This window comes from Bison bison, unplaced genomic scaffold, assembly GCF_000754665.1.
Source record: "Bison bison bison isolate TAMUID 2011002044 unplaced genomic scaffold, Bison_UMD1.0 scf7180017864133, whole genome shotgun sequence".
Lineage (NCBI taxonomy): Eukaryota > Metazoa > Chordata > Mammalia > Artiodactyla > Bovidae > Bison > Bison bison.
In genome coordinates this window covers 43,355-64,317 of record NW_011494705.1, presented here as the reverse complement: position 1 = coordinate 64,317, position 20,963 = coordinate 43,355, and the positions used below count along the sequence as shown (strand labels likewise).

At 36.7% G+C, this 20,963-nt stretch overlaps 1 protein-coding gene across 1 annotated transcript in view; it reads right to left on the bottom strand.

The window, feature by feature from the left end:
• Window positions 1-20,963, bottom strand: part of CEP83 (centrosomal protein 83kDa) — an 80,932-nt gene that overhangs the window by 26,358 nt on the left and 33,611 nt on the right. Inside the window, exons 6-10 of the mRNA XM_010839695.1 lie at window positions 20,334-20,465; window positions 14,127-14,241; window positions 12,765-12,909; window positions 12,504-12,653; window positions 1,624-1,699 (exon numbers count right to left, since the gene is read on the bottom strand). Of these exons, the coding sequence (XP_010837997.1) occupies window positions 1,624-1,699; window positions 12,504-12,653; window positions 12,765-12,909; window positions 14,127-14,241; window positions 20,334-20,465 (618 nt within the window). The remainder of the gene's footprint in view (window positions 1-1,623; window positions 1,700-12,503; window positions 12,654-12,764; window positions 12,910-14,126; window positions 14,242-20,333; window positions 20,466-20,963) is intronic.

Sequence of the window (20,963 nt, the reverse complement as noted above, 5' to 3'; positions counted from 1 at the left end):
AAAGGCTCACTCTCACATTGTTTCTGAGTAGTTTTCAAGCAGTCTATACATCCAGTGTTGGGCAGAAGAAAGATAATTTGAGAAACCTAATGAATGGTAGGGATTCCTTTGCCTCTAGACCCATTTATCAAACTGTGAAATGTCACTCAGGCTTCTCTATCCCAGTTTATCTGGGAGTACTTTTTCTCATGAAAAGTAGTTGATTACCTAGTTACAAATTAACAGGCTAGGAGATTCACATCACTGCTCTTAAGTTCTATCCAAATAACACATTTGGGACACATTTATACCTACTTCTTGCAAAAGCCATTTTACCAATTAATAAACAAGTTCTCCTTTTTCTTTCACTTTCTTCTACCTCTAAAAGCCATTCTCTGAGAGAAGTTAGGAGGCAGAGAGTTTAAGTGATTTCAGATCAAAAGAATTCATTATAAGACAAGAGTCAAAAGAAACCAGATTCTTTATGCAATAGAGAAGAAATAATTCCATTACTTTCTGATGGTAGCAAAGCCATCTACAGAATTATATAGGTACAAAAAGCAATCATCAGAAAAATAAAGTAAAAAGGTTATGTCTCAGATTTCTATTTTAGAATGAATTTCTCCAGAAGAATATTCACTATTTTTAACTGAAGCTGTAAATATTAAATCTGTATTATAGATGGCTGAACAAGCAACCTTCAAAGAGCTTAATATTTTTCCATATCTTCAGGATGACAGAAAGCTCAATGCCAATGAAACTAGATAACTTCTGAGTATTAAACATTATGCCCTCCTACTTCAGACTCAGAAACCATAACTATTATGCAAAGCATAAATCCTAAAAATGGAATTTTCACTCATGTTTTGCCCATATAGATCTTTCCTAAACCCAAACAACTTGAATTAAAATATGAATTTCCTTCCATAAATACAACTCTTTAGATTTCACAGGGATGTAATTAAAAAAATAGCTCATGGAATAAGAAATGCAAAGTTACAAGTCAATCACACAAGTAACTCAAAACAGGGATGATCTTTCTAATTCATTTTTTAAATTTATAATATCAAAATATTGTCCTTTAAAATATAATTTTAAAAAACTGATCTTGGGACCTCTCTGATGGTCCTATGGTTAATAATATGACTGTCAATGCAGGGCACAAGGGTTCAATCCCTGGTCCCAGGAAGATTCCACACGCCATGGGGCAATTAAGCCCCCGTGCCACAAGTGCTAAGCCCACACACCACAACTAAAGCCCAAGCACCCTAGGGCCCATGCTCCACAGTAAGAGAAGCCGCAGTACTGAGAAGTCTGCACACCACAACCAGAGAGCAGCCCCCGCAGCTAGGAAGACTGTGTGAAGCAACGAAGACTCGGCACAGCCATAAGTAAATAGTGATAAAAACTGATCGTGGGCCACAGCATATAAATATTATAAGAGAAACAGCAATTAGCAAAAGAAACTTAATGAACTAGAGCTTAAAGAGGTTTAAACACTTTATCTTTACATATCAACCTCATCAATTCATTATCAATTGAAATATTTTCAGAATTCTTATATATAAAATGCCAATAGATTCAAAACGCAGATTTAAAGAAGCACTTAAAAAAATAAAAGCAATATGTTTGCTAAAATAATACCTGTTTCAGGTCAGAATTTTCTTTTTTTTCTTTTTCTGCATTTTCAATATCCACAATTTGTTGTTGAAGTTTTAACCTAAAAGTCACAACCCAACAAAAGATATTATTAAAAATCCATAGTTCATATATTTCACTGAGTTAGACAATCATCTTACTGAGTGCTCATACTGACACATGGCATTGTCTTTATGCAAAGTGGTAGATTCAAAGGCAAAGATTTTGACTTCAAGCAACCAAGTTGTGTTCATATATAAGTAAAATGTAACAAATTTCTACTTCTGCTATGAAAAAATCTATGAACTATGGGCACAGAGAAGATGAGAAATCAATTCTATCTAGAAGGATGAGAGATTACTACATGGAGATGTAACTCTGATGGGTAGGGCTCTGCCAAACACAGGGGACAGCCTGAACAAAAGGCTTTGGTGGAGAAGAGCACAATGGGTTAGTAACGCAAGAGAAAGCAGTCCAGTTCAGGAGGAGCCATCTTACAGCCAGGCAGTGTTTCACAATTTACAACATGCTTTCAGATATACTGCTTCTTCATTTTCATTCCACTAGGTTATACAGCTTCTAAATGTATCTTTAAAGCCTTCCATGATGTCTAGAGTATAACAGACAACCTTTAATTAAGGTTGGCCAGTTTAGTAATTTCCCACAATAGTTCTATGGAAGTAACAAGAGTCATCTTTATAATTTCAAATAATACAGAAAGGCTTAGCTAAGTCAGGCCCAAATCACATTGCTACCAAGCAGCCAAATTAAGATGGGACAAAGATCTTCTCATACCTAAGTATTCCTGTGTCTCTCTTCATTATGCCGCAATTATACTGATTTTAAATCCAGAATTTAAAAGAAAACTATCTAGTACAAGAAAACATACCATGTTCTGTAAAATATATTGAGTTTTCATCCCTGAGATGAAAGAACACTTACACAATTTGTGTCCTCTTCAAAAGGAATGATACATTCTCAGCCAAAACCTTAAAAACACAGTGCATCCCTGGTGACCAAAGGACTAACCTCATGAGAAAGACTTTACACTAATTAGCTTTGACAGGATAAGCTCTCAACCCTCCCTTTTAAAAATCCTTCAAACACTTACCTCAAATATAATTTGTTTGGCACATATTCTTTATAGTTTAGCATTAATAGCATGCCTTTTCAACCTAATTAAAACTGCTTCTTGGGAAGACAACATTCTCAAGGGCCTAGAGTTGTGCTTTAAACACTAATAAAGATTCAGTATTTGCTGATGGACTAAATGAACCAACTCAAATCTTGGATTAAATATTTAAATGCACAAGTTGGTTGGACAATATGACATGGACGAACCATAAAATACATTGCTTCTGAGATAGGTACATACAAAGCCAGAAACAATTGCTCTAAAGGAAGAGAGCCAGTCTTGCTCTGCCTGTGCTCCTTAGACAGGACTAGTCACACTCTGATTCTGTAAGTCTAGCTATACGTAATGCTCTCAAACCTGTGCATTTTTCCCTTAAATGTTTATGGTGTTATTAATTTGGCACTTTTAGGTTACTGAGTTAATAAAAGTTTCTTTCTACGTAACTACGAAGATGATAATAGAGGAGAAAACACTGTGGGTCCTCTCTCAGGTCCAGAGTTACAGTGCGGCTTCAAATATAGCTTGGCTCTTGTCAAGATTTTGGATACACCTGGTAAATCAGTTAAGAAACAAGACCCAGTTATGAAAGTATTCAGTTCAGTTCAATTCAGTCGCTCAGTCGTGTCCGACTCTTTGTGACCCCATGAATCGCAGCACGCCAGGCCTCCCTGTCCATCACCAACTCCCGGAGTTCATTCAAACTCATGTCCATCAAGTCGGTGATGCCATCCAAGCATCTTATCCTCTGTCGTCTCCTTATCCTCCTGCCCTCAATCCCTCCCAGAATGAGAATCTTTTCCAATGAGTCAACTCTTCCCATGAGGTGGCCAAAGTATTGGAGTTTCAGCTTTAGCATCATTCCTTCCAAAGAAATCCCAGGGCTGATCTCCTTCAGAATGGACTGGTTGGATCTCCTTGAAGTCCAAGGGACTCTCAAGAGTCTCCTCCAACACCACAATTCAAAAGCATCAATTCTTCAGCGCTCAGCCTTCTTCACAGTCCAACTCTCACAGCCATACATGACCACTGGAAAAACCATAGCCTTGACTAGCCAGACCTTTGTTGGCAAAGTAATGTCTCCGCTTTTGAATATGCTGTCTAGGTTGGTCATAAGGAGTAAACATCTTTTAATTTCATGGGTGCAATCACCATCTGCAGTGATTTTGGAGCCCCAAAAAATAAAGTCTGACACTGTTTCCACTGTTTCCCCATCTATTTCCCATGAAGTGATGGGACCAGATGCCATGATCTTAGTTTTCTGAATGTTGAGCTTTAAGCCAACTTTTTCACTCTCCACTTTCACTTTCATCAAGAGGCTCTTTAGTTCTTCTTCACTTTCTGCCATAAGGGTGGTGTCATCTGCATATCTGAGGTTATTGATATTTCTCCTGGCAATCTTGATTCTAGCTTGTGCTTCTTCCAGCCCAGCGTTTCTCATGACGCTTTCTAAATAAATTATGTAGACATGAAGAGAAACAAAAATGCCCTACATACAAAATTCGAAGCCAAATAAACCAAAAAATGATAGAGTATCTGACAATCATTAAACATGAAAGAGGTAAGAATATCACTTTGGTAGACTATAAAAGATGATCTACATAATTCTCTTCAGTTCACTTTGCTGAAGCAATGCTGGCTTAGAATTCACAACTGGTTGGAGATTTTTATTTCTTTAAGGAGAAAATTAGTCCTTGATTTAAGATCATTATAGCTAGGGATTCTAAGGGATATTTACATTTAACAAAAAGTAACCTTAACAGGGATAAATTCAATGGTCTTAAATTTCAGTAACAGTAAGAGTTCAAAACATGTAGATATTATTTTGAAAAAGTGTTGAAGATGATTAGAAGGTTTTGAATAGTCAAAGGGTATCACAAGCCAAAAGAAAATAAGTTTTAAAAGTACAAACTATAGAAGAAAGTACAATTAGTTTTCATAAAAGGATCACGCAATCTGAACTGAACCTTTGAGTCTGAGGAGAAGGTAGAGGTGAAGAAGAGGGTAACTGCCAAAGCAAGACTCCAGAGGAAATAAAGGGGTGGGATGAAAAGTACTACTTACTTTGGATATAAAGGGAAAAAAGAATCTTAATAGAAAGGGAGGAGGGGATGGATAAAGATACAGGAATTCTCAGATAGTAGGAAGTGGAAAAAGTTCATATCCAGGATCCTTTGCTCAGGTACAAGTAAGAGCATGGTGGGACAGTGGACACAGTTTCCAAGCTGAATGGCAGCAGGGGAACCAGTCTAAGAGACAGGAGGAATTGTTTTTTTTAAAGTACAAGAACTATCAGTTTCATTATCTTCAGTGAAAATGGGGTGGAAAGAGGAAAAAAAAAAATAAGTGTCTGAAATGACTGGCTCTAGGAGATGACAAGGTCTCCAAACCACGGCTAAGTGAAAGGGCTTAGAATACAGATGAAGAATGCCAGAATTGAGATAAAATAAACAAATGGCTAAGGTGTTAGAAGAGTCAAGAATATGAATAGTATGATCAGTAAGAATGATGGGAAAGGACAGAAAATAGAGAAAACCTGAAACAGAAGTGAAAGTCCTCAGGGACCATTGGGGAATATTCTGTATGTCAGTAACTGGTAGAAAAAAAGACAGGCATGAGATAGATGCAAGCAACATCAAAGGAAAGGCCATTTTAACCAAAGTTAGTCAAACAATTGTAGGCGGATTCTTTACCAGCACAGCCAGAAAGCTGAGTGCCAAAGAATTGATGCTTTGAACTGTGGTGCTGGAGAAGACTCTTGAGAGTCCCTTGGACTGCAAGGACATCAAACCAGTCAATCCTAAAGAAAGTCAGTCCTGAATATTCACTGGAAGGACTGATGTTGAAGCTGAAACTCTACCTGATGTGAAGAACTGACTCACTGGAAAAAACCCTGATGCTGGGAAAGATTGAGGGCAGGAGAAGGGGACGACAGGGGATGAGATGGTTGGATGGCATCATCGACTCAGTGGACATAAGTTTGAGAAAGCTCTGAGAGTCGGTGATGGACAGGAAAGCCTGGTGTGCTGCAGTCCATGGGGTCGCAAAGAGTCGGACACCACTGAGGAACTGAACCGAACTGACTCAAACAATGGTCTGAAAGCAAGAATGGGATTCACAAACAGTGATTTCTCTTCTTGGTCCCTAGTTGTAGGAGACAGGATGGAGAAATAATTTCTACTTAAAAATGCTGCCAGGCAATATACCATCAGGACAAAGTTATCAGTGAGGGGGGTGTTTTAAAAATGTAGAGACTATAAAAAAATTTTATTGGTAATGGGACACATTTCAGAGGCTACAGCAAAAATTGTTAATGGATTACTGATGGGGAGAAGTTGAAAGGTAAAGGGTAAGTTGAGAAATGAGAAACTATGAGATCAAGTGCTTTACACTTTGAAAGTAATTATGAAAGAAACTATATTTGAAAGTAAGCAGACTGGAAGACCAAAGTACAAACAGAGTATGCAGCTGCAGAGAAGTTCAGTGGGAAACACTTGGAGTAACAGTGAGATGGAGCTGTTCTAAGTTCTCTTCAAAGTTCTCTTGTACTGACTACTGCCTACGTTTTCTATGACACGCAGCTGATGTATGTCATTTCAACATTCAGTTAACTATTTACTGAGTACCTACAAACGCAGAACCCAGTCCTAAGTGTTGCAGATACACCGGAGAATAACAGACAAAATCCCGTCTTTAAGGAACTTACAGTCCAACAGCACTGTCTGATAGCTTTCTTTAATGATGGAAATGTTCTATAATTTGCACATCCAATATGATAGTTCCTAGCTACCTGTGGCTACGTACATTTGAAATGTGGCTATTATGACTGAGAAACTAGACTTTAAACTCTTGGCTTCATTTGATGTCAGTCTCAATTACCACACAGAAGTTGTATTTGTGATTTCTCTATTGTCTAAGATCCTTAGAATCAGTTTTTTGAGAAAGGCAGTTTTTCATGAAAGCCAAGGTTCTTGCCCTGAGTGATGGAAATCGTCTCTGGTCATTATTAGTAAAGAAAAAAGGACCTTCCTGGAAAGATACATGAGACTCTATGAATAGACAGGGAACTAGAGAGCCAGAACCAGGCTAGAGTAATTGGCCTGAATTACAAGGAAGGACATGTCACACAAACTGTCTGGTCTGTCAAAAGCTGCCACATATTTTTCCATCCCTTATTTTGCTGTTCAAATTCTGTAAAAGAACTTGTTCACCTGGCCAAGTCTAAGTCTCCTGCTCCCTACTAAGATGATATGCAACAGATAATTCATCTCAAGATACAGTATAATAAGTAGAAAGGAATATATATTAGGAGAGAGTTTTTTTAAATGTTTCTAAAACACTTAAGAAAAAATTAGAAAGCCACAAACAGAAAAATACAGCTCTGGCTTTAAACTGCAAAAATTTTAAATGATCAAGTTCTCTTTCTTTCAGTTTATTAACTGATGCTATTTCTCTAAGACACCTCTTCCCACTTGTGGTGACAAATTGCACTTTACCACCTCTCCCTCTACATACCACCACCATGCCCATGCACTCAGAAACAGGCAATAAAACTTCAGCAGAGTCAGAGTGCCCTATCCCTCTGGCCACAGTGGTGGGCCCAGGGACAGGCATATGAACCATACACAAAGTCTTTCCAGATTTTCCTAATTTGAATCATCAAGTGAGAACTCTGCCTCTGATCTCAAAAGACAGTCTTGTCCTCACAGAGAAAGCAGTAGAAGAGCAGCAGATACAGGAGTTAGGAAAGAAGAGAGGAGGCAGGGAAAGGAGGGAAGAAGTCACTCTCATCTGGCACATTTGAGTTCCTGGATCCAGCTGTCCGTGAGACCAGCACAATCCCTGTCCTGTCCAAATATATATCAGCCAATAAAGTACCACCCCCCAACCCTGCCACCACTTTTTGTTATGCCTGAGTTAGCTGAAGCTGGGTTACTGCCATAACCAAAAGTTGGCTGGGTATGTGATCTTATTTAAAATTGTGTAATTTTAACATGTTTTTAATTTACAGGTAACTTTATAAATTTTACAAACTTGTGAGGGGGGAAGCCTTTTGAAATACAGAATACTAACTAGAATAATCATTTTATTATTTAGGCCAGTGATGAAGAAACCATGTTAATGAAGACAAGAGACTGGAATGTACTTAATAGTTTAAAGCATCTGCCAAAGTGATTAACCCCACTTTGTAAATAAATGGATACTTCTGCTTTATATGCTTTAGACTTTTCATAACCCTAGCAAAACCTTTTTCTCCACAGGTAGTCTCTTTCTGACCTACCACAAATTCTATGTAAGACAAGTCACAATGATGATTGTTTTATTAACTGGTCAAAATAGACCTGGTTGATATAGCTAGACTTAATAAATCAGAAGACCAGAATTGCCACGGGAAAAACACAATTATTGACCATTAAAAAACGTACAAATTTTGTGAATTAACCCTTCTGCTAATAAATACATTTTAAGTTGGTTACTAGGTCCTTATTTTAATAAATTAGGGTCCATCAGACATTATAAATGGCCTGGAGAAACTGAAGAGGAATCAAAAAATGATCAAAGTGGCTAATATAAAATCATTTATATTTTAAAAATACAGGAATGAAAGCTGCTTTATATAGCATAAAAAAATAAGGGTCAAGTTCATTATTGTCTTCAAGTGATGATTGCTGCACATTTTATCACTATAGCAACAGAAGCCCAAACCAGGAGAAACAGGCTTAAATTCTAACAGAAAGGATTCTAATTGGCCAAACGGTGGGACCATAATAAGATAAAACATTAGAGTGAGGTTTCTGGGGTGAGGGCGGGCCCCTCTCTCTCCTTTCTGGAGACTATCAAGAAGAGATTTAAAAAAGAGCCAAACTGTCCTGATTCATTAAAAAAATATGTACCCACCTAAAAGCAAAGAGTAGCATAAGACTGGCTCTCAAAATCCGTAACAGATTTATGATCCTAGAATTGTCGTAGCTAACATTTAAATTAATAGCTCATAAAACCTGACATTTGTAAATAATACATATATCTTTGCCTGAGGTGATTCCTGGGTAATGAAAATTAAAAACTGTGTTCCAAAACATAACCTACAGCTTAATGAACATGATTAAAAAAAAAAAAAAAACCTCTCAACTGTAATCTATATAATTAGAAAGTCATTAAGATTTTAGAATTTTTAAAAAAGCAGATATAGGGGACTTCCAGGTAGCAAAAGATAACAGTAAATGCCTAGTTCTATGTTTTATACACACACACACACACACACACACACACACACACGTCCTACAAAAATACAGAAAACCAAGATCAAATAAAGCCAGACAAAATCACATCTTTCACATAAATGGAAGACAGAAAATGCCCAAACTTCAAAATACCTCTAACGAAAAAGAGGAAGATAATTCTAAATCTCAACAGGCGATCTCTTATGCTCCTCCTGCATGTGTGCTCACTGCATGTGAACAGGCTTAACTCATCCATTAAAACAAAAAGGTCTCTAGTTTGGATACAAAGCAAGACCCAGCTGCTTATGTATGCTACACATAAAAGACACATTTAAACAGACAGACTAACAGTAAGTACACCAGGCAAATGGAAGCAATAAGAAAACAGGAGTAATAATAATATCAAAGTGAAATTCAAGCCAAAAAAAAAAAGACAAAAAGAAAGTGCTAACAGCCACAATTCATAAGTGTAACTGTTATAGTTATCTATATACCAAATAATATAGCAATCACCTATGAAGCAAAAAAATTACAAGAAATGTAAGGAGTCATAGATAGAAGCACATTAAACAATAGGAGACTTTAATATATAACTCTTTGTACAAGACAAATGAACAAAAAATAAAAGTATGGAGAAGAACCACCACAGTTAATAAGGTATATCTTATGGATGTATATATCAAATTTTATACTCTTATAATTGAGCACTTTCTTTACTAGCCCTTATGTAACACTCACAAAATTGATCCTGTATTACAGGTCTAAGACTGGGATAAGGCAAGAGAGGTGCCCAGGGTAAAAAAATTAATGAGACTCAGTCCAGATTTCCTGCAAGTCCAATGTCAACACGAACCCTGATTGCCTCACTGGCTTTACACTAGTCTTGGCCTTGTTATACTAGGTCACAAAGAAAACATTAGTATGTCCTATAAAGCAGAAACGGAGAAGGCAATGACACCCCCACTCCAGTACTCTTGCCTGGAGAATCCCATGGACAGAGGAGCCTGGTAGGCTACAGTCCATGGGGTCGCTAAGAGTTGGACACGACTGAGCGACTTCCCTTTCACTTTTCACTTTCATGCATTGGAGAAGGAAATGGCAACCCACTCCAGTGTTCTTGCCTGGAGAATCCCAGGGACGGGGGAGCCTGGTGGGCTGCCGTCTATGGGGTCGCGCAGAGTCGGACACGACTGACGCAACTTAGCAGCATCAGATAAAGCAGAACTAACAGAAACAATACTCTCTGATCACAATGCAATAAAACTAAAATTTAACAATAAATAAATAAGGCCTATCACCTGGAAATTTAAAAAGCTTCAGTAACTTATATGTGACTGTACTGGAGACAAGGCCTTTAAAGAGGTAACAAAGGTTAAATGCAGTTATATGGGTGGGTCCTAATCCTAAGACTGGTGTCCTTATAAGAGGAGGAAGGAGGTAGCAGGGATACGTGAGCACAGAGGAAAGGCCCCATGAGGGCACAGTAAGAATGCAACCACTCAAGCCAAGGAGAGAGGCCTCAGAGGAAACTCAACCTGCTAATACACAGATCTCAGGCTTCTAACCTCCGGAACTATAAGAAAATAAATTTCCATTGTTTAAACTACCCCTGTCTATGGTATTTTGTTATGTATGGCAGCCCTTGAAAACTATTCATTTCACCTTCTATTAAACAACCACACCTTCTATTAACACATCTTCAGTTAATCCCTAGGTAAAAAGATGCAAATTAAAATTAGAGAATTTCTAAAAAATAATGATAATTAAAACACTACATAACATAATCTCTATGATACATTTAAAGCAGTAATAAGAAAATTCTCAGCACGACACTTTTACCAATAAAAATGAAAGAATGAACATTAGGTGAAGTAAATTTCCACCTCAAAAAATAACCAAAAAAATTAAGAAATAAACTAAAAGAAAGTACAAAGTATAAAACATGATGTTAGAAAACTAGGAACCCACAAAGCAGCTAGTACAAAATACACGACTTTAGTAAGGTCACAGAATTCAAGAACAACACATAAAAGTCAACTATATTTCTAACTATGTGTGTGTTTTCTTTTTTGGAGGGGCTTCCCTGATAGCTCAGTTGGTAAAGAATCTGCCTGCAATGCAGGAGACCGTGGATGTTAGCAATAAACAATTAGGAAGTAAAAAAATTTTTTAAATAACTGTTTATAATCACATAAAAATGCTTAGAATTAAAATTAATACAATATGAGCTTGATATATACAATGAACACTACAAAACTTTGATGACAATAATTAAAGATGACCCAAATAAAATATAAATGTTTTCAGAGTAGAATCAGTGGTAAAGAATCTGCCTGTAATGTGGGAGACACAGGTTTGATTCCTGGGTAGAGAAAATCCCCTGGAGAAGGAAATGGTTAACCCACTCCAGTATTCTTGCCTGGGAAATCCCATGGACAAAGGAGCCAGGTAGGCTACAGTCCAAAGGACTGCAAAGGGCTGGACACAACTGAGTGACTAAGCATGCATACAAGCACAGTGCCAGGCACTGATCCAAAAGCTGAAAAGAAAACTGTAGGCCTAAACCAGGACTTGTACCCTGGTTATATTCATCCTCCCACTTATCATTCCCATCTCAATATCACCCCACTACAGGTATTGAACTTGTCCCTTTCAGGATAGAGAGTGTGTCTTAGTTATCTGATTCTCCTGAACGCCCAGTATCTAGAATTGAGCTTGGTACACAGTATATGCTCAACAAATGTTTGCTGAACAAAAAACTTCTGACTCCCAGTCCAGTGTCCTTTGGGCTTCCCTGGTGGCACTAGTAGTAAAGAAGCCGCCTCCCAATGCAGGAGACACAAGAGATGTGGGGTTCTTGTCCCCCTGGGTCGAGACACAAGAGATGTGGGGTTCTTGTCCCCCTGGGTTGAGAAGATCCCCTGGAGAAGGGAATGGCAACTCACACGAGTATTCTCGCCTGAGAAATTCCATGGACAGAGGAGCCTGGCGGGCTACAGTCCATGGGGCCACAAAGAGTTGGACACAATTGAAGCAACTTAGAACACAAATACAGTAGATGGAGAGACAGGCCATATTCATTGACTGGACAGACCGTGAGATGACAACTCTTCTTAAACTGAGCTACAGATTCAATGCAATGCCAATCAAAATCGTAACAAGCCTTTGTGATAAACTGATTTTCAAATTTATGTAGAAAGGCAAAGGACCCAGGGAAGCCAAAACAATCTTGCACAAAAAGAACAAGGTAGAAGATATGCACTACCTGAATGAAACTTCTATGAACCTACAGTAATCAAGAGAGTGATATTGGTGTCAAGACAGACATACAGATCAATGAAACAGAACAGAGCAGAACACAGACACACACATATATAAGGTCAACTGATTTTCAACAAAGGTATCAAAATAATTCAAATACATAAGATATCTGGGCAAAGATTACATGGGAATACTCTGTACTAGTTTTACAATGTTTTGTTAGCTATGAAATTATTTCAAAATAAAGTTTAAAAAATATGTGTGTATATAACCTAATACTCTGTAGTTCCCTTCTGGCCGACTCTTCTGCCATCTGTGAAGCTCGCAATTTCTCTTCACACTGATCCTTTTCAGACTGCCTGCAGACATCATGTTCCACTTTCATTTTCTCTAAATCCGCTAATCTGCTCTCAAGTTCTAGCCTAAAACAACAAATGATAATTATATTACAAGAACTACAATAAGCATGATATGACAGGATAATGTTTTCATCTGCAAGGAGATTTAACCAACAAAATAAGGTAATTACTTACTTTTCATCTTGTAATTCCAAAAGTTTTTGATAACCTTCTTCTTTGGCAGCTTGTACTTTACGTATTAATTCACGGTCCTTTTCTACTAAGAGCGCCTTGTGGTGTTCAACAGCTGATTTGAGAATTTCATTGTCTGACTGTAATCCTAGTATTTTTTAAAGAAGAACACTCTACTATATTCAATGTTATTAAAAAGAAAAATTGTAATTAAGACCAAATATTCATAAGTCAGTAAGACAAAAGAACACAAAGTCTCTCCAAATACATATCTCAAAGATGTTTACATTTGTTGACAAGTTTTTCTTAATGAAAAAGACTACCACTCAGACTCCATTTGTCATTTTATTAAGCATGCACACAAAAAAAACTTAATAAACGGTATATACATTTACTCATTTGGATCTTGAGAGCTGGGGACATCGACCTGGGTAATATCAAAAGAGGTTTAAATACTTCTAAAAGGGTCTGTAATCTAAATCCACAGAAAGCTAGCTGGGAAGCAGAGTGAATAAAATTAAAACCTATTAGAACTGTTAGATTTCTAATATAAATTGGAAGCTTTCAAGTGTGTCCAATGAATTCACAAATTTTCCTTGTAATGAAATGACAAGTATTTTGTATATGGGATGATTAAAACAAATTCATATCTAACTCAAAGTTTAAAAAAATGCAAAGCTGGCTCTCAAACTCTAAGTTCCAAAGAAAATTTGCTCCCTAACACTTTGAAAATCCATGAGTCAACATCAAGCAGAAATGAATAATGAAAACAGTCATTCATCATAAGCTCTGTCTGAAACTGGAGTCTAGTTCAACTAAAGACCAATTTGATGACAGCTGCAGGTCCAGGCAGCTTATTTCAATACTTAAGTCAGGAACAATATAAATTCTGAGAAATCTTAATGATAAGGACATTCTACAGCTAAACTGGAGTTTAAAAATAAGCTAAGATTGAACTAGACCCAACAACTGGCCTAGCATCTACCTAAAAAAAAAAATTTTGACTTAAAAATTGGACCTGAAACCCACCTTTGTTCCTTATATTCTTTAGAATTAAAATGATCTGAGACTAATAATCACATGATCTAAAGAGATTTTAAGTTATAAACCCTGGAAGTATGGAATCCTATCCATAAAGTTTTACTTAATTTATGTATTAATCAAATAACTATGATATAACCTTAAGATTGATTTTTTAAGTTACATCACAGAATGAACATTTGACACACAAACAATACATATGTGCTCTAAAATTAAAATTCAATTAAGCTTAAAATTGGAAATAAAAATTCAGTTTGATCTATTTTAGTAATCTGAATTTATATGTGACAGTAACAGTAAAAAGCATGGGAAATCATATATTACCATCCAGTTCACTTTGAATTTTATTCCTTTCTCTTTCTAGCTCACTCTTAGCTCTTGCTGCCTCCAGTTTGATGTCTGTTATTTCTAGTTTGTTTGAATGCTTAAGCTCCTTTACCTGTTGATAATCAGAAATTGAAATTACTATTGGTCATTTTCTTGCCACTAAGTGCTAACCCAAAAACATTAGGAGAAAGGAGGGAAACCTTTGGTAGCAGAGTACAGAGTGAAGCAACTTCCAGGAGGGAAGATGCTTCAGTGCCTAGAACAGTAGTTGGCACTGAGGAAACAGTCTGCTTCTAAGAGAACTGAGTCGCTTCTTTAAATAGCTGGGTGGGGTCATCTGGCTTAATCTGGTCTTTAAAAGTTTAACTGCAAGTACCTAAAATCTAACAGTCAATGACTGAAACATCTTCAGGGAAGAAATATTGATGTCTTCTTCCAAAAAAGAGTGCTGGTAACAAGAAGGCATTTTAGGTATAAGACACAGCATATAAAGTATTATAAAAGTAGAATATCAACAGTCTGCTCGGAAAACAACAACCAACTTGTTACAGATACAACATAAGAAGGTGTAAATCTGTCAGGGAATAAACCTATATGCCACACAAAAGGACTGTTTATCCTGTTAGCTGTTAAAGATGATATAAGCAACTGTATTTCAGAAAGTTAACTCGAAGTGTGTTGGATCAAGAAGCTGAAAAGAAATGAACCAATTATGAGGCAAAGGACTGACAAAGTGGACAAGAAAGAATCATCTACTGAATCCAGTGACTAAATTGTGTGTGCATGTGTGTGTGCGGTTGGTTAGTAGGTTAAACAAGTACAAAATGTATAAATCTAATTTAAACCTTTACTGCCAAAATCTGATTCTTTTAAAGACCCAAGGTCAATGTAACTAATATTTTCTATACAGTTAACCAACACAGCTTTTTCTCTGAGACATTCCTTTTGAAAGCTGAATGATTATAGTTCATAAGTAGTATTGCTTTGTTTATTCAATAAATATTTCTTGAGTGCCTATTATGTGCCCAAGCACTGTCTGAGAAGCCTGGGGATACAGCAGCAAAGAAGAAAGTTTTGTCTCTCTAATCATCTGCACTACTCTCTAAGTTTCCATATCCCTGCCCTTTGGTGAGGTGTTTTCCAAAATTAGGTACAGTACTATATTGAGGATTTAACCATATAGACATAAAGGTTAGATAAGTCTGCATTCTCACATATTATACTATTGTATAAAACTATTAAATAAGAGGAGAAAAATCACAACTATAGAAAGGCAAATATGTAAAATATAAGACGGTGGTAATAGAAGCATAAAGGATAGGTTACTTGAGTGCAATAAAAGTCTATAAAAACTAGAGAAGGGAGTTTGAAATAAATCAGGAAGAGGTCCCAGAGCCAAAGAGGGCAAAGATGAGAAACAGAAGTATCTTACTGGAAAAGACTCCGTCTATGAAAGGTCTTGGAACTGTAACAGGGTTTCGTGCAAAATCTTCACTTTGAAAAGAAACAAATTAAGAAAGTACTGTGCTGCCTTTGTACTGCTAAGATCACACTAAGACATAACCCTCCAAATTAACCCACAGATTTGCAAATGGTACTACACAAAATGAATACCTTGTGCTGACATGAGATTTGCATTTTTAAATCTTCCTGAAGTTCTTTTCTATGAAAGCAAGTCTCAAAGAACAATATTTACAAAGCTCTAAATGCTTTCAGAGCAGCTAAAAAATTATATTCATTTTAAAATTCAAACTTGCTATAGATTGAGTTTTTATAATTTCATGATAGAATTCATAAATGCTTTAAAATATAAATACAGCTATAATGTATGACAAATGTAATCATAACCTGCTATTATACACTAACTGCAGAAGGTTAAGAATGACATACAGTTCATTAGCAAACCACACTGTAGCTGCTTTATAGATGAGGTAGAAAATCAGAGCCATGTTATTTTGCAGAATCTTTCATTTCAATGAGAACTACAAAATATATAAAATTATTTTTAATTCATTCAGATTTACTGAAATAAGAAAATATTTTTCAATTAAATTTATAATCAATGAAACTAAATAAACAGTTCAGTCGCTCAGTCATGTCCGACTCTTTGCAACCCCATGAACCACAGCACGCCAGGCCTCCCTGTCCCATGACCAACTCCCGGAGTCCACCCAAACCCATGTCCATTGAGTCAGTGATGCTGTTAGGGGAAGCAGACTGATTGAAACCGCTCACCCTGGCCAGGCACCATAGTAACCATTTGCATGAGTTGTTTTATGACAGGAGATCCTGATAAGGAATAGGGAACTAAAAAGCCACCACCAACCGGAAGAGTTCGCGAAAGGTCGAAAGGAGACACCGGAGTCCGGCCACTTCCCAGAATCCCTCTCGCTAGCATCCATCTTGGCTGAGCAATGCGTGCGCCACCAGGAAAGACTAAATGAGAGTGATTGGCCAAAGATCACCGAAAACTAATCCCATCACCATAAAACCCGGCGAGCCACGCGGGGCAGAGCTGTTTTCCTGGAGAGACAACAGTAGTAGAGACCCTACTGCTCTCTACCCGGGTGCCCTTCCCAATAAAATCTCTTGCTTTGTCAGCACGTATCTCCTCGGAGAATTCTTTTCCGAGTGTTAGACAAGAGCCCAGTTTCAGGCCCTGGAAGGGATCCCCCTTCCTGCAACAATGCCATCCAGCCATCTCATCCTCTGTCATCCCCTTCTCCTCCTGCCCTCCATCTTTCCCAGTATCAGGGTCTTTTCAAATGAGTCAGCTCTTTGCATCAGGTGGCCAAAGTATTGGAATTTCAGTTTCAACATCAGACATGAAGTTATCCTCAGACTACTACTATTATTAAACTAGTGGTATATGCCCAAGCAACAGGCATTCAAATTTATCTAAGGACCCTGATGAGTTTGTTTTCCTTTAGTGCCATATTTCTAAAATCGTAAAATGACTGCACTTATACTAACAGTTAATTAACTTCCTAAAAGATATTAAAAGGAATTATTTTATTAAAAATGGAAAAACTTGTATGAATATTAATTACTGAGTTATGACAAATAAAAGTACTTTCTATGAGTAATATGAACCAAATCCCAAATGGGTATAATAGTTTCTTTCTGCCTCTAGATTCCTAGTTTTTAACTTTTGTACTCAAACACCAAAAACTCTAGGAAAACCAGGAATCTTTTCTTAAATAAAATGTACAAGTTAAAATGTCGCACATAATTTGAAAAGATTTACAGTCTTCTTAACTTCCCAGGGCCAAGCTACCCTGTTTGTTTTTTCCACAATGTGTTTTCCATGTAGATTCTAGTCTTTGTGAATTTGCTTTATGCTTTTGACACAAGAGAAGTATTAATATTCAGAGAATATTAGCTAGTATTAATAAAACTTTAAGAAGTATAACAAAGTAGCAAGAACAGGCATTTTATAAGGGTTCAGAATCTGTTAAATTACACAAACACACACAAGAAAACAATATGCGTAAGCAAGAAATTCAAATATAGTTGAAAAAATGTATTACTCAAGAAGCTCTTCAAGTAAATTCCAAAGAGACAGTATTCAAACTCTGATCTTTTTCAAAGGTCAGAGATGGAATGACTTTACTAACTTACATAATAAGGATAACTCTGTGGGATGACTTCCTTAAAACTATACATTTTATTGGAGTCCTAAAGCTCAAACACCTCAAGAGGTAACAGAAGAATTTATCTAACTGAATATAAAATATGTTTAAGGTCATTATTTTTAGGCCATCTTTGGTAATACTTTTTTTTTGGTAATACTTTTTAATCCAAGACATTGATAGTTACGTGACATAACTGTTCAAAACCTAACAAACATTTACAAATCTGAATAATTTAGACAAAAACACCCCAGGTGTTCCTTTGCATTGCAAGCAATCATTTGTGAGAACTACAAAATGTTGATGAAAATTTCAAGTTGCAAAGAAAACTGTGACAATGCTTAAAACATTATTTTAAAATTTATCCTTCCAACAAAATATTTTTATAATGCAAGATCTCAAATGAAAACTTGATTTGTCTAAAGTTGATGGGTGGTTTCTAATAGACCATTTATATGCAAAATAATGCAAATGTGCCTTTAACAAAACAGGCAACTCTTAGCAATGTATGTTAATAAGTCTGAAAGTGGAAAATATATGTATTTGCCACAGAAAAAACTGGGTAGACTATCTTCCAAGGATGGCATCTAATATATCTAATATTATGGCTTTGGCCTTTCAGACACAGAAATCCAATTTTGTCACTACACTTAAAGACAACTCTCAAGGTCAGAGAGAGATTACTAAAGTTTACAAAGTTCACACTACTGAAGTTTACAAAAAGTGATCTATAAAACCAGAAAGTCAGTTTATTAATCATGAAAAAAAAACTGTAATGGAAACTAGAATATTCTAACCCTGAAGGACCAGTGCATTCTCTCCCTGTACCAAAAATTTCAGAGAAAGCTGCTTAGGATAATGCAATCAGAACCAAAGGAATGGGAGGAATTGATTATTTCATAGCCACAACTTAAAACAGATTGAGGTATTCCTTTCCACAGTAAGAATAATCTCTTCAGTGGGACCAGAATACTCACACTCTGCCAACTAAAACTCTCTCTTTCTTCTGTCATAAACACTGTTTGACTCTGGACAAGGAATTTATGATGAATACATTACTTCTCTAGATAAGTCCACATATTTCTACCAGACTATGGTAAGTTCCCTATGGTCTAGAAACTTTTTTTAAGATGATTTTACATTACTCTAATAGAAATATAATACATGATCTCATTGACAGAAATCAGTTTTATTTTCAAGTTCTTAGAGCTGCCCCAAGTACTACTAATATAGGTATATTCAGGTGATTATATATTAGTCTTATGCTAAGTGCTTTATATCTAAGTGCAGAATATCTCATTTAATCTCTGCCACACTCTATAAAGTATTAGTCTTCTTTCATAAAAGAAAATGCTAAAGTCTTCATAGAGAAAGTAAATTGCCCAAGATCACACAGCTAGTAAGGGGAAGAAATGTAATTTGAATGTCGGACTCCCCCCAGTGCTGATATTCACTACAGTATTCTATAAAGTACTTTCATCATTGGTATCCTACTTCTGGTTACTGGAGCCTGGAAAATCCCATGCACGGAGGAGCCTGGTAGGCTGCAGTCCATGGGGTCGCTAGGAGTCGGATACGATTGAGCGACTTCACTTTCACTTTTCACTTCCATGCATTGGAGAAGGAAATGGCAACCCACTCCAAGGTTCTTGCCTGGAGAATCCCAGGGACGGGGGAGCCTGGTGGCTGCTGTCTATGGGGTTGCACAGAGTCGGACACGACTAAAGTGACTTAGCATAACATAGCATATATATATACTGCCTTTGAGGGAGGAAAAAACATCTAAATTTCTGAGAATACTGTATATTAAAGATGCTCAAACCACTATATTCTTTAAAAAAATGCAGATCATGCTGCTGATTCAGTCATTTAACAAATATTAATTGAGTGTCTACTGTGTGCCAGCACTGTTCCAGGAGCTAAGATCTAACAGTAACAGAAGCAACATCCTGGTTCTCCTGGAGCTTATATTTGATTGAAGGAAAAGGGATATAAAAGACAAAAATAAACAAATTTATCACATGGCGTTAAGACATATAAAGGAAAATAAAGCAGATAAAAAAGACAGAGAGTAAGGTGGAGGATAGAGGGAAGATGGTATTTCACTAAGTGAAGAAACAAAAGTCCTCTCTGATAAGGCAACATCAGAAATAGGTGAGGAAGAAGCAATATACATACGTGAAGGAAGATCATGCAAGGTAGGCAAGCACAAAGGCCCTGAGGTAGAAGCCTGATCAAAGAAGAGTGAGAAGACCAGTGAGGCTAGAGCAAAGTGAACAGGAGGGAAAAGGGACTATGAGGACTGGGGAAAGACTGCAGAGGCCAGATCACACAAAGCTCTGACAGGGTAGAGTGAAGAGACCAAGTCAGGAGGCTAATCTAAAAACTAGACTAGAATGGTCACAATAAAAGGCAGTTAGAACGGTCAAATTCGACATGTATTTAGAAGGTAGAATAAGACCAAAAAAGAGACTTCAACATAGAAAAGTAAGCTACTTAAACACAAAATTCCTTTGTCATTATACAGTCTCAAGCATTTTAAAGAATAAAGCAGATACTGAGGACAACTTACTTTACTGGCCAATGTATTTACTTCCCGTTCGGCTTTATGCAATTTACTAGTTAACGCAGTGTTTTGTTCATTGCTTGATTGTAGCTCTTTTTCCAAGCGTTCAGCCTGTAGTTTAGCTGACTGTTTTTCAGCCTTTTATTAAAACAAAATATTTTAAAATTTGCTAATTTTTCACAATTATATAAAAATAAGCACTAATTAAATAAATGTAATAATCATACTACCTCCAATTATCCAAAACCTCAACATTAACATATACAAAGTAACAAGTTTTATCAAAGCAATTAGAAGAATTCAAATGAAAGATCTGTTCCAGGAAATATGCAAGAAAGTTACCTAGACAACTTACTTTTCAACAGCCCCCACACCAAGCTAAAACCCATATACTTCTCTCAGAGAATGCGTACCTAAACACACATTTGATACCTATTTACTATTATTGTGAACATAATTCAAATAAGCATTCTGTGGGATTATAAGTACATAGAAGATATGAAAAAATGTATTACCAGGTAGACAGGAGGGCTCATTTGTGGTATTCTCCAAAGAAGACGTACAGAGGGCTAACAAACACATGAAAAGATGCTCAACATCACTCATTATCAGAGAAATGCAAATGGGTTTTAGCTT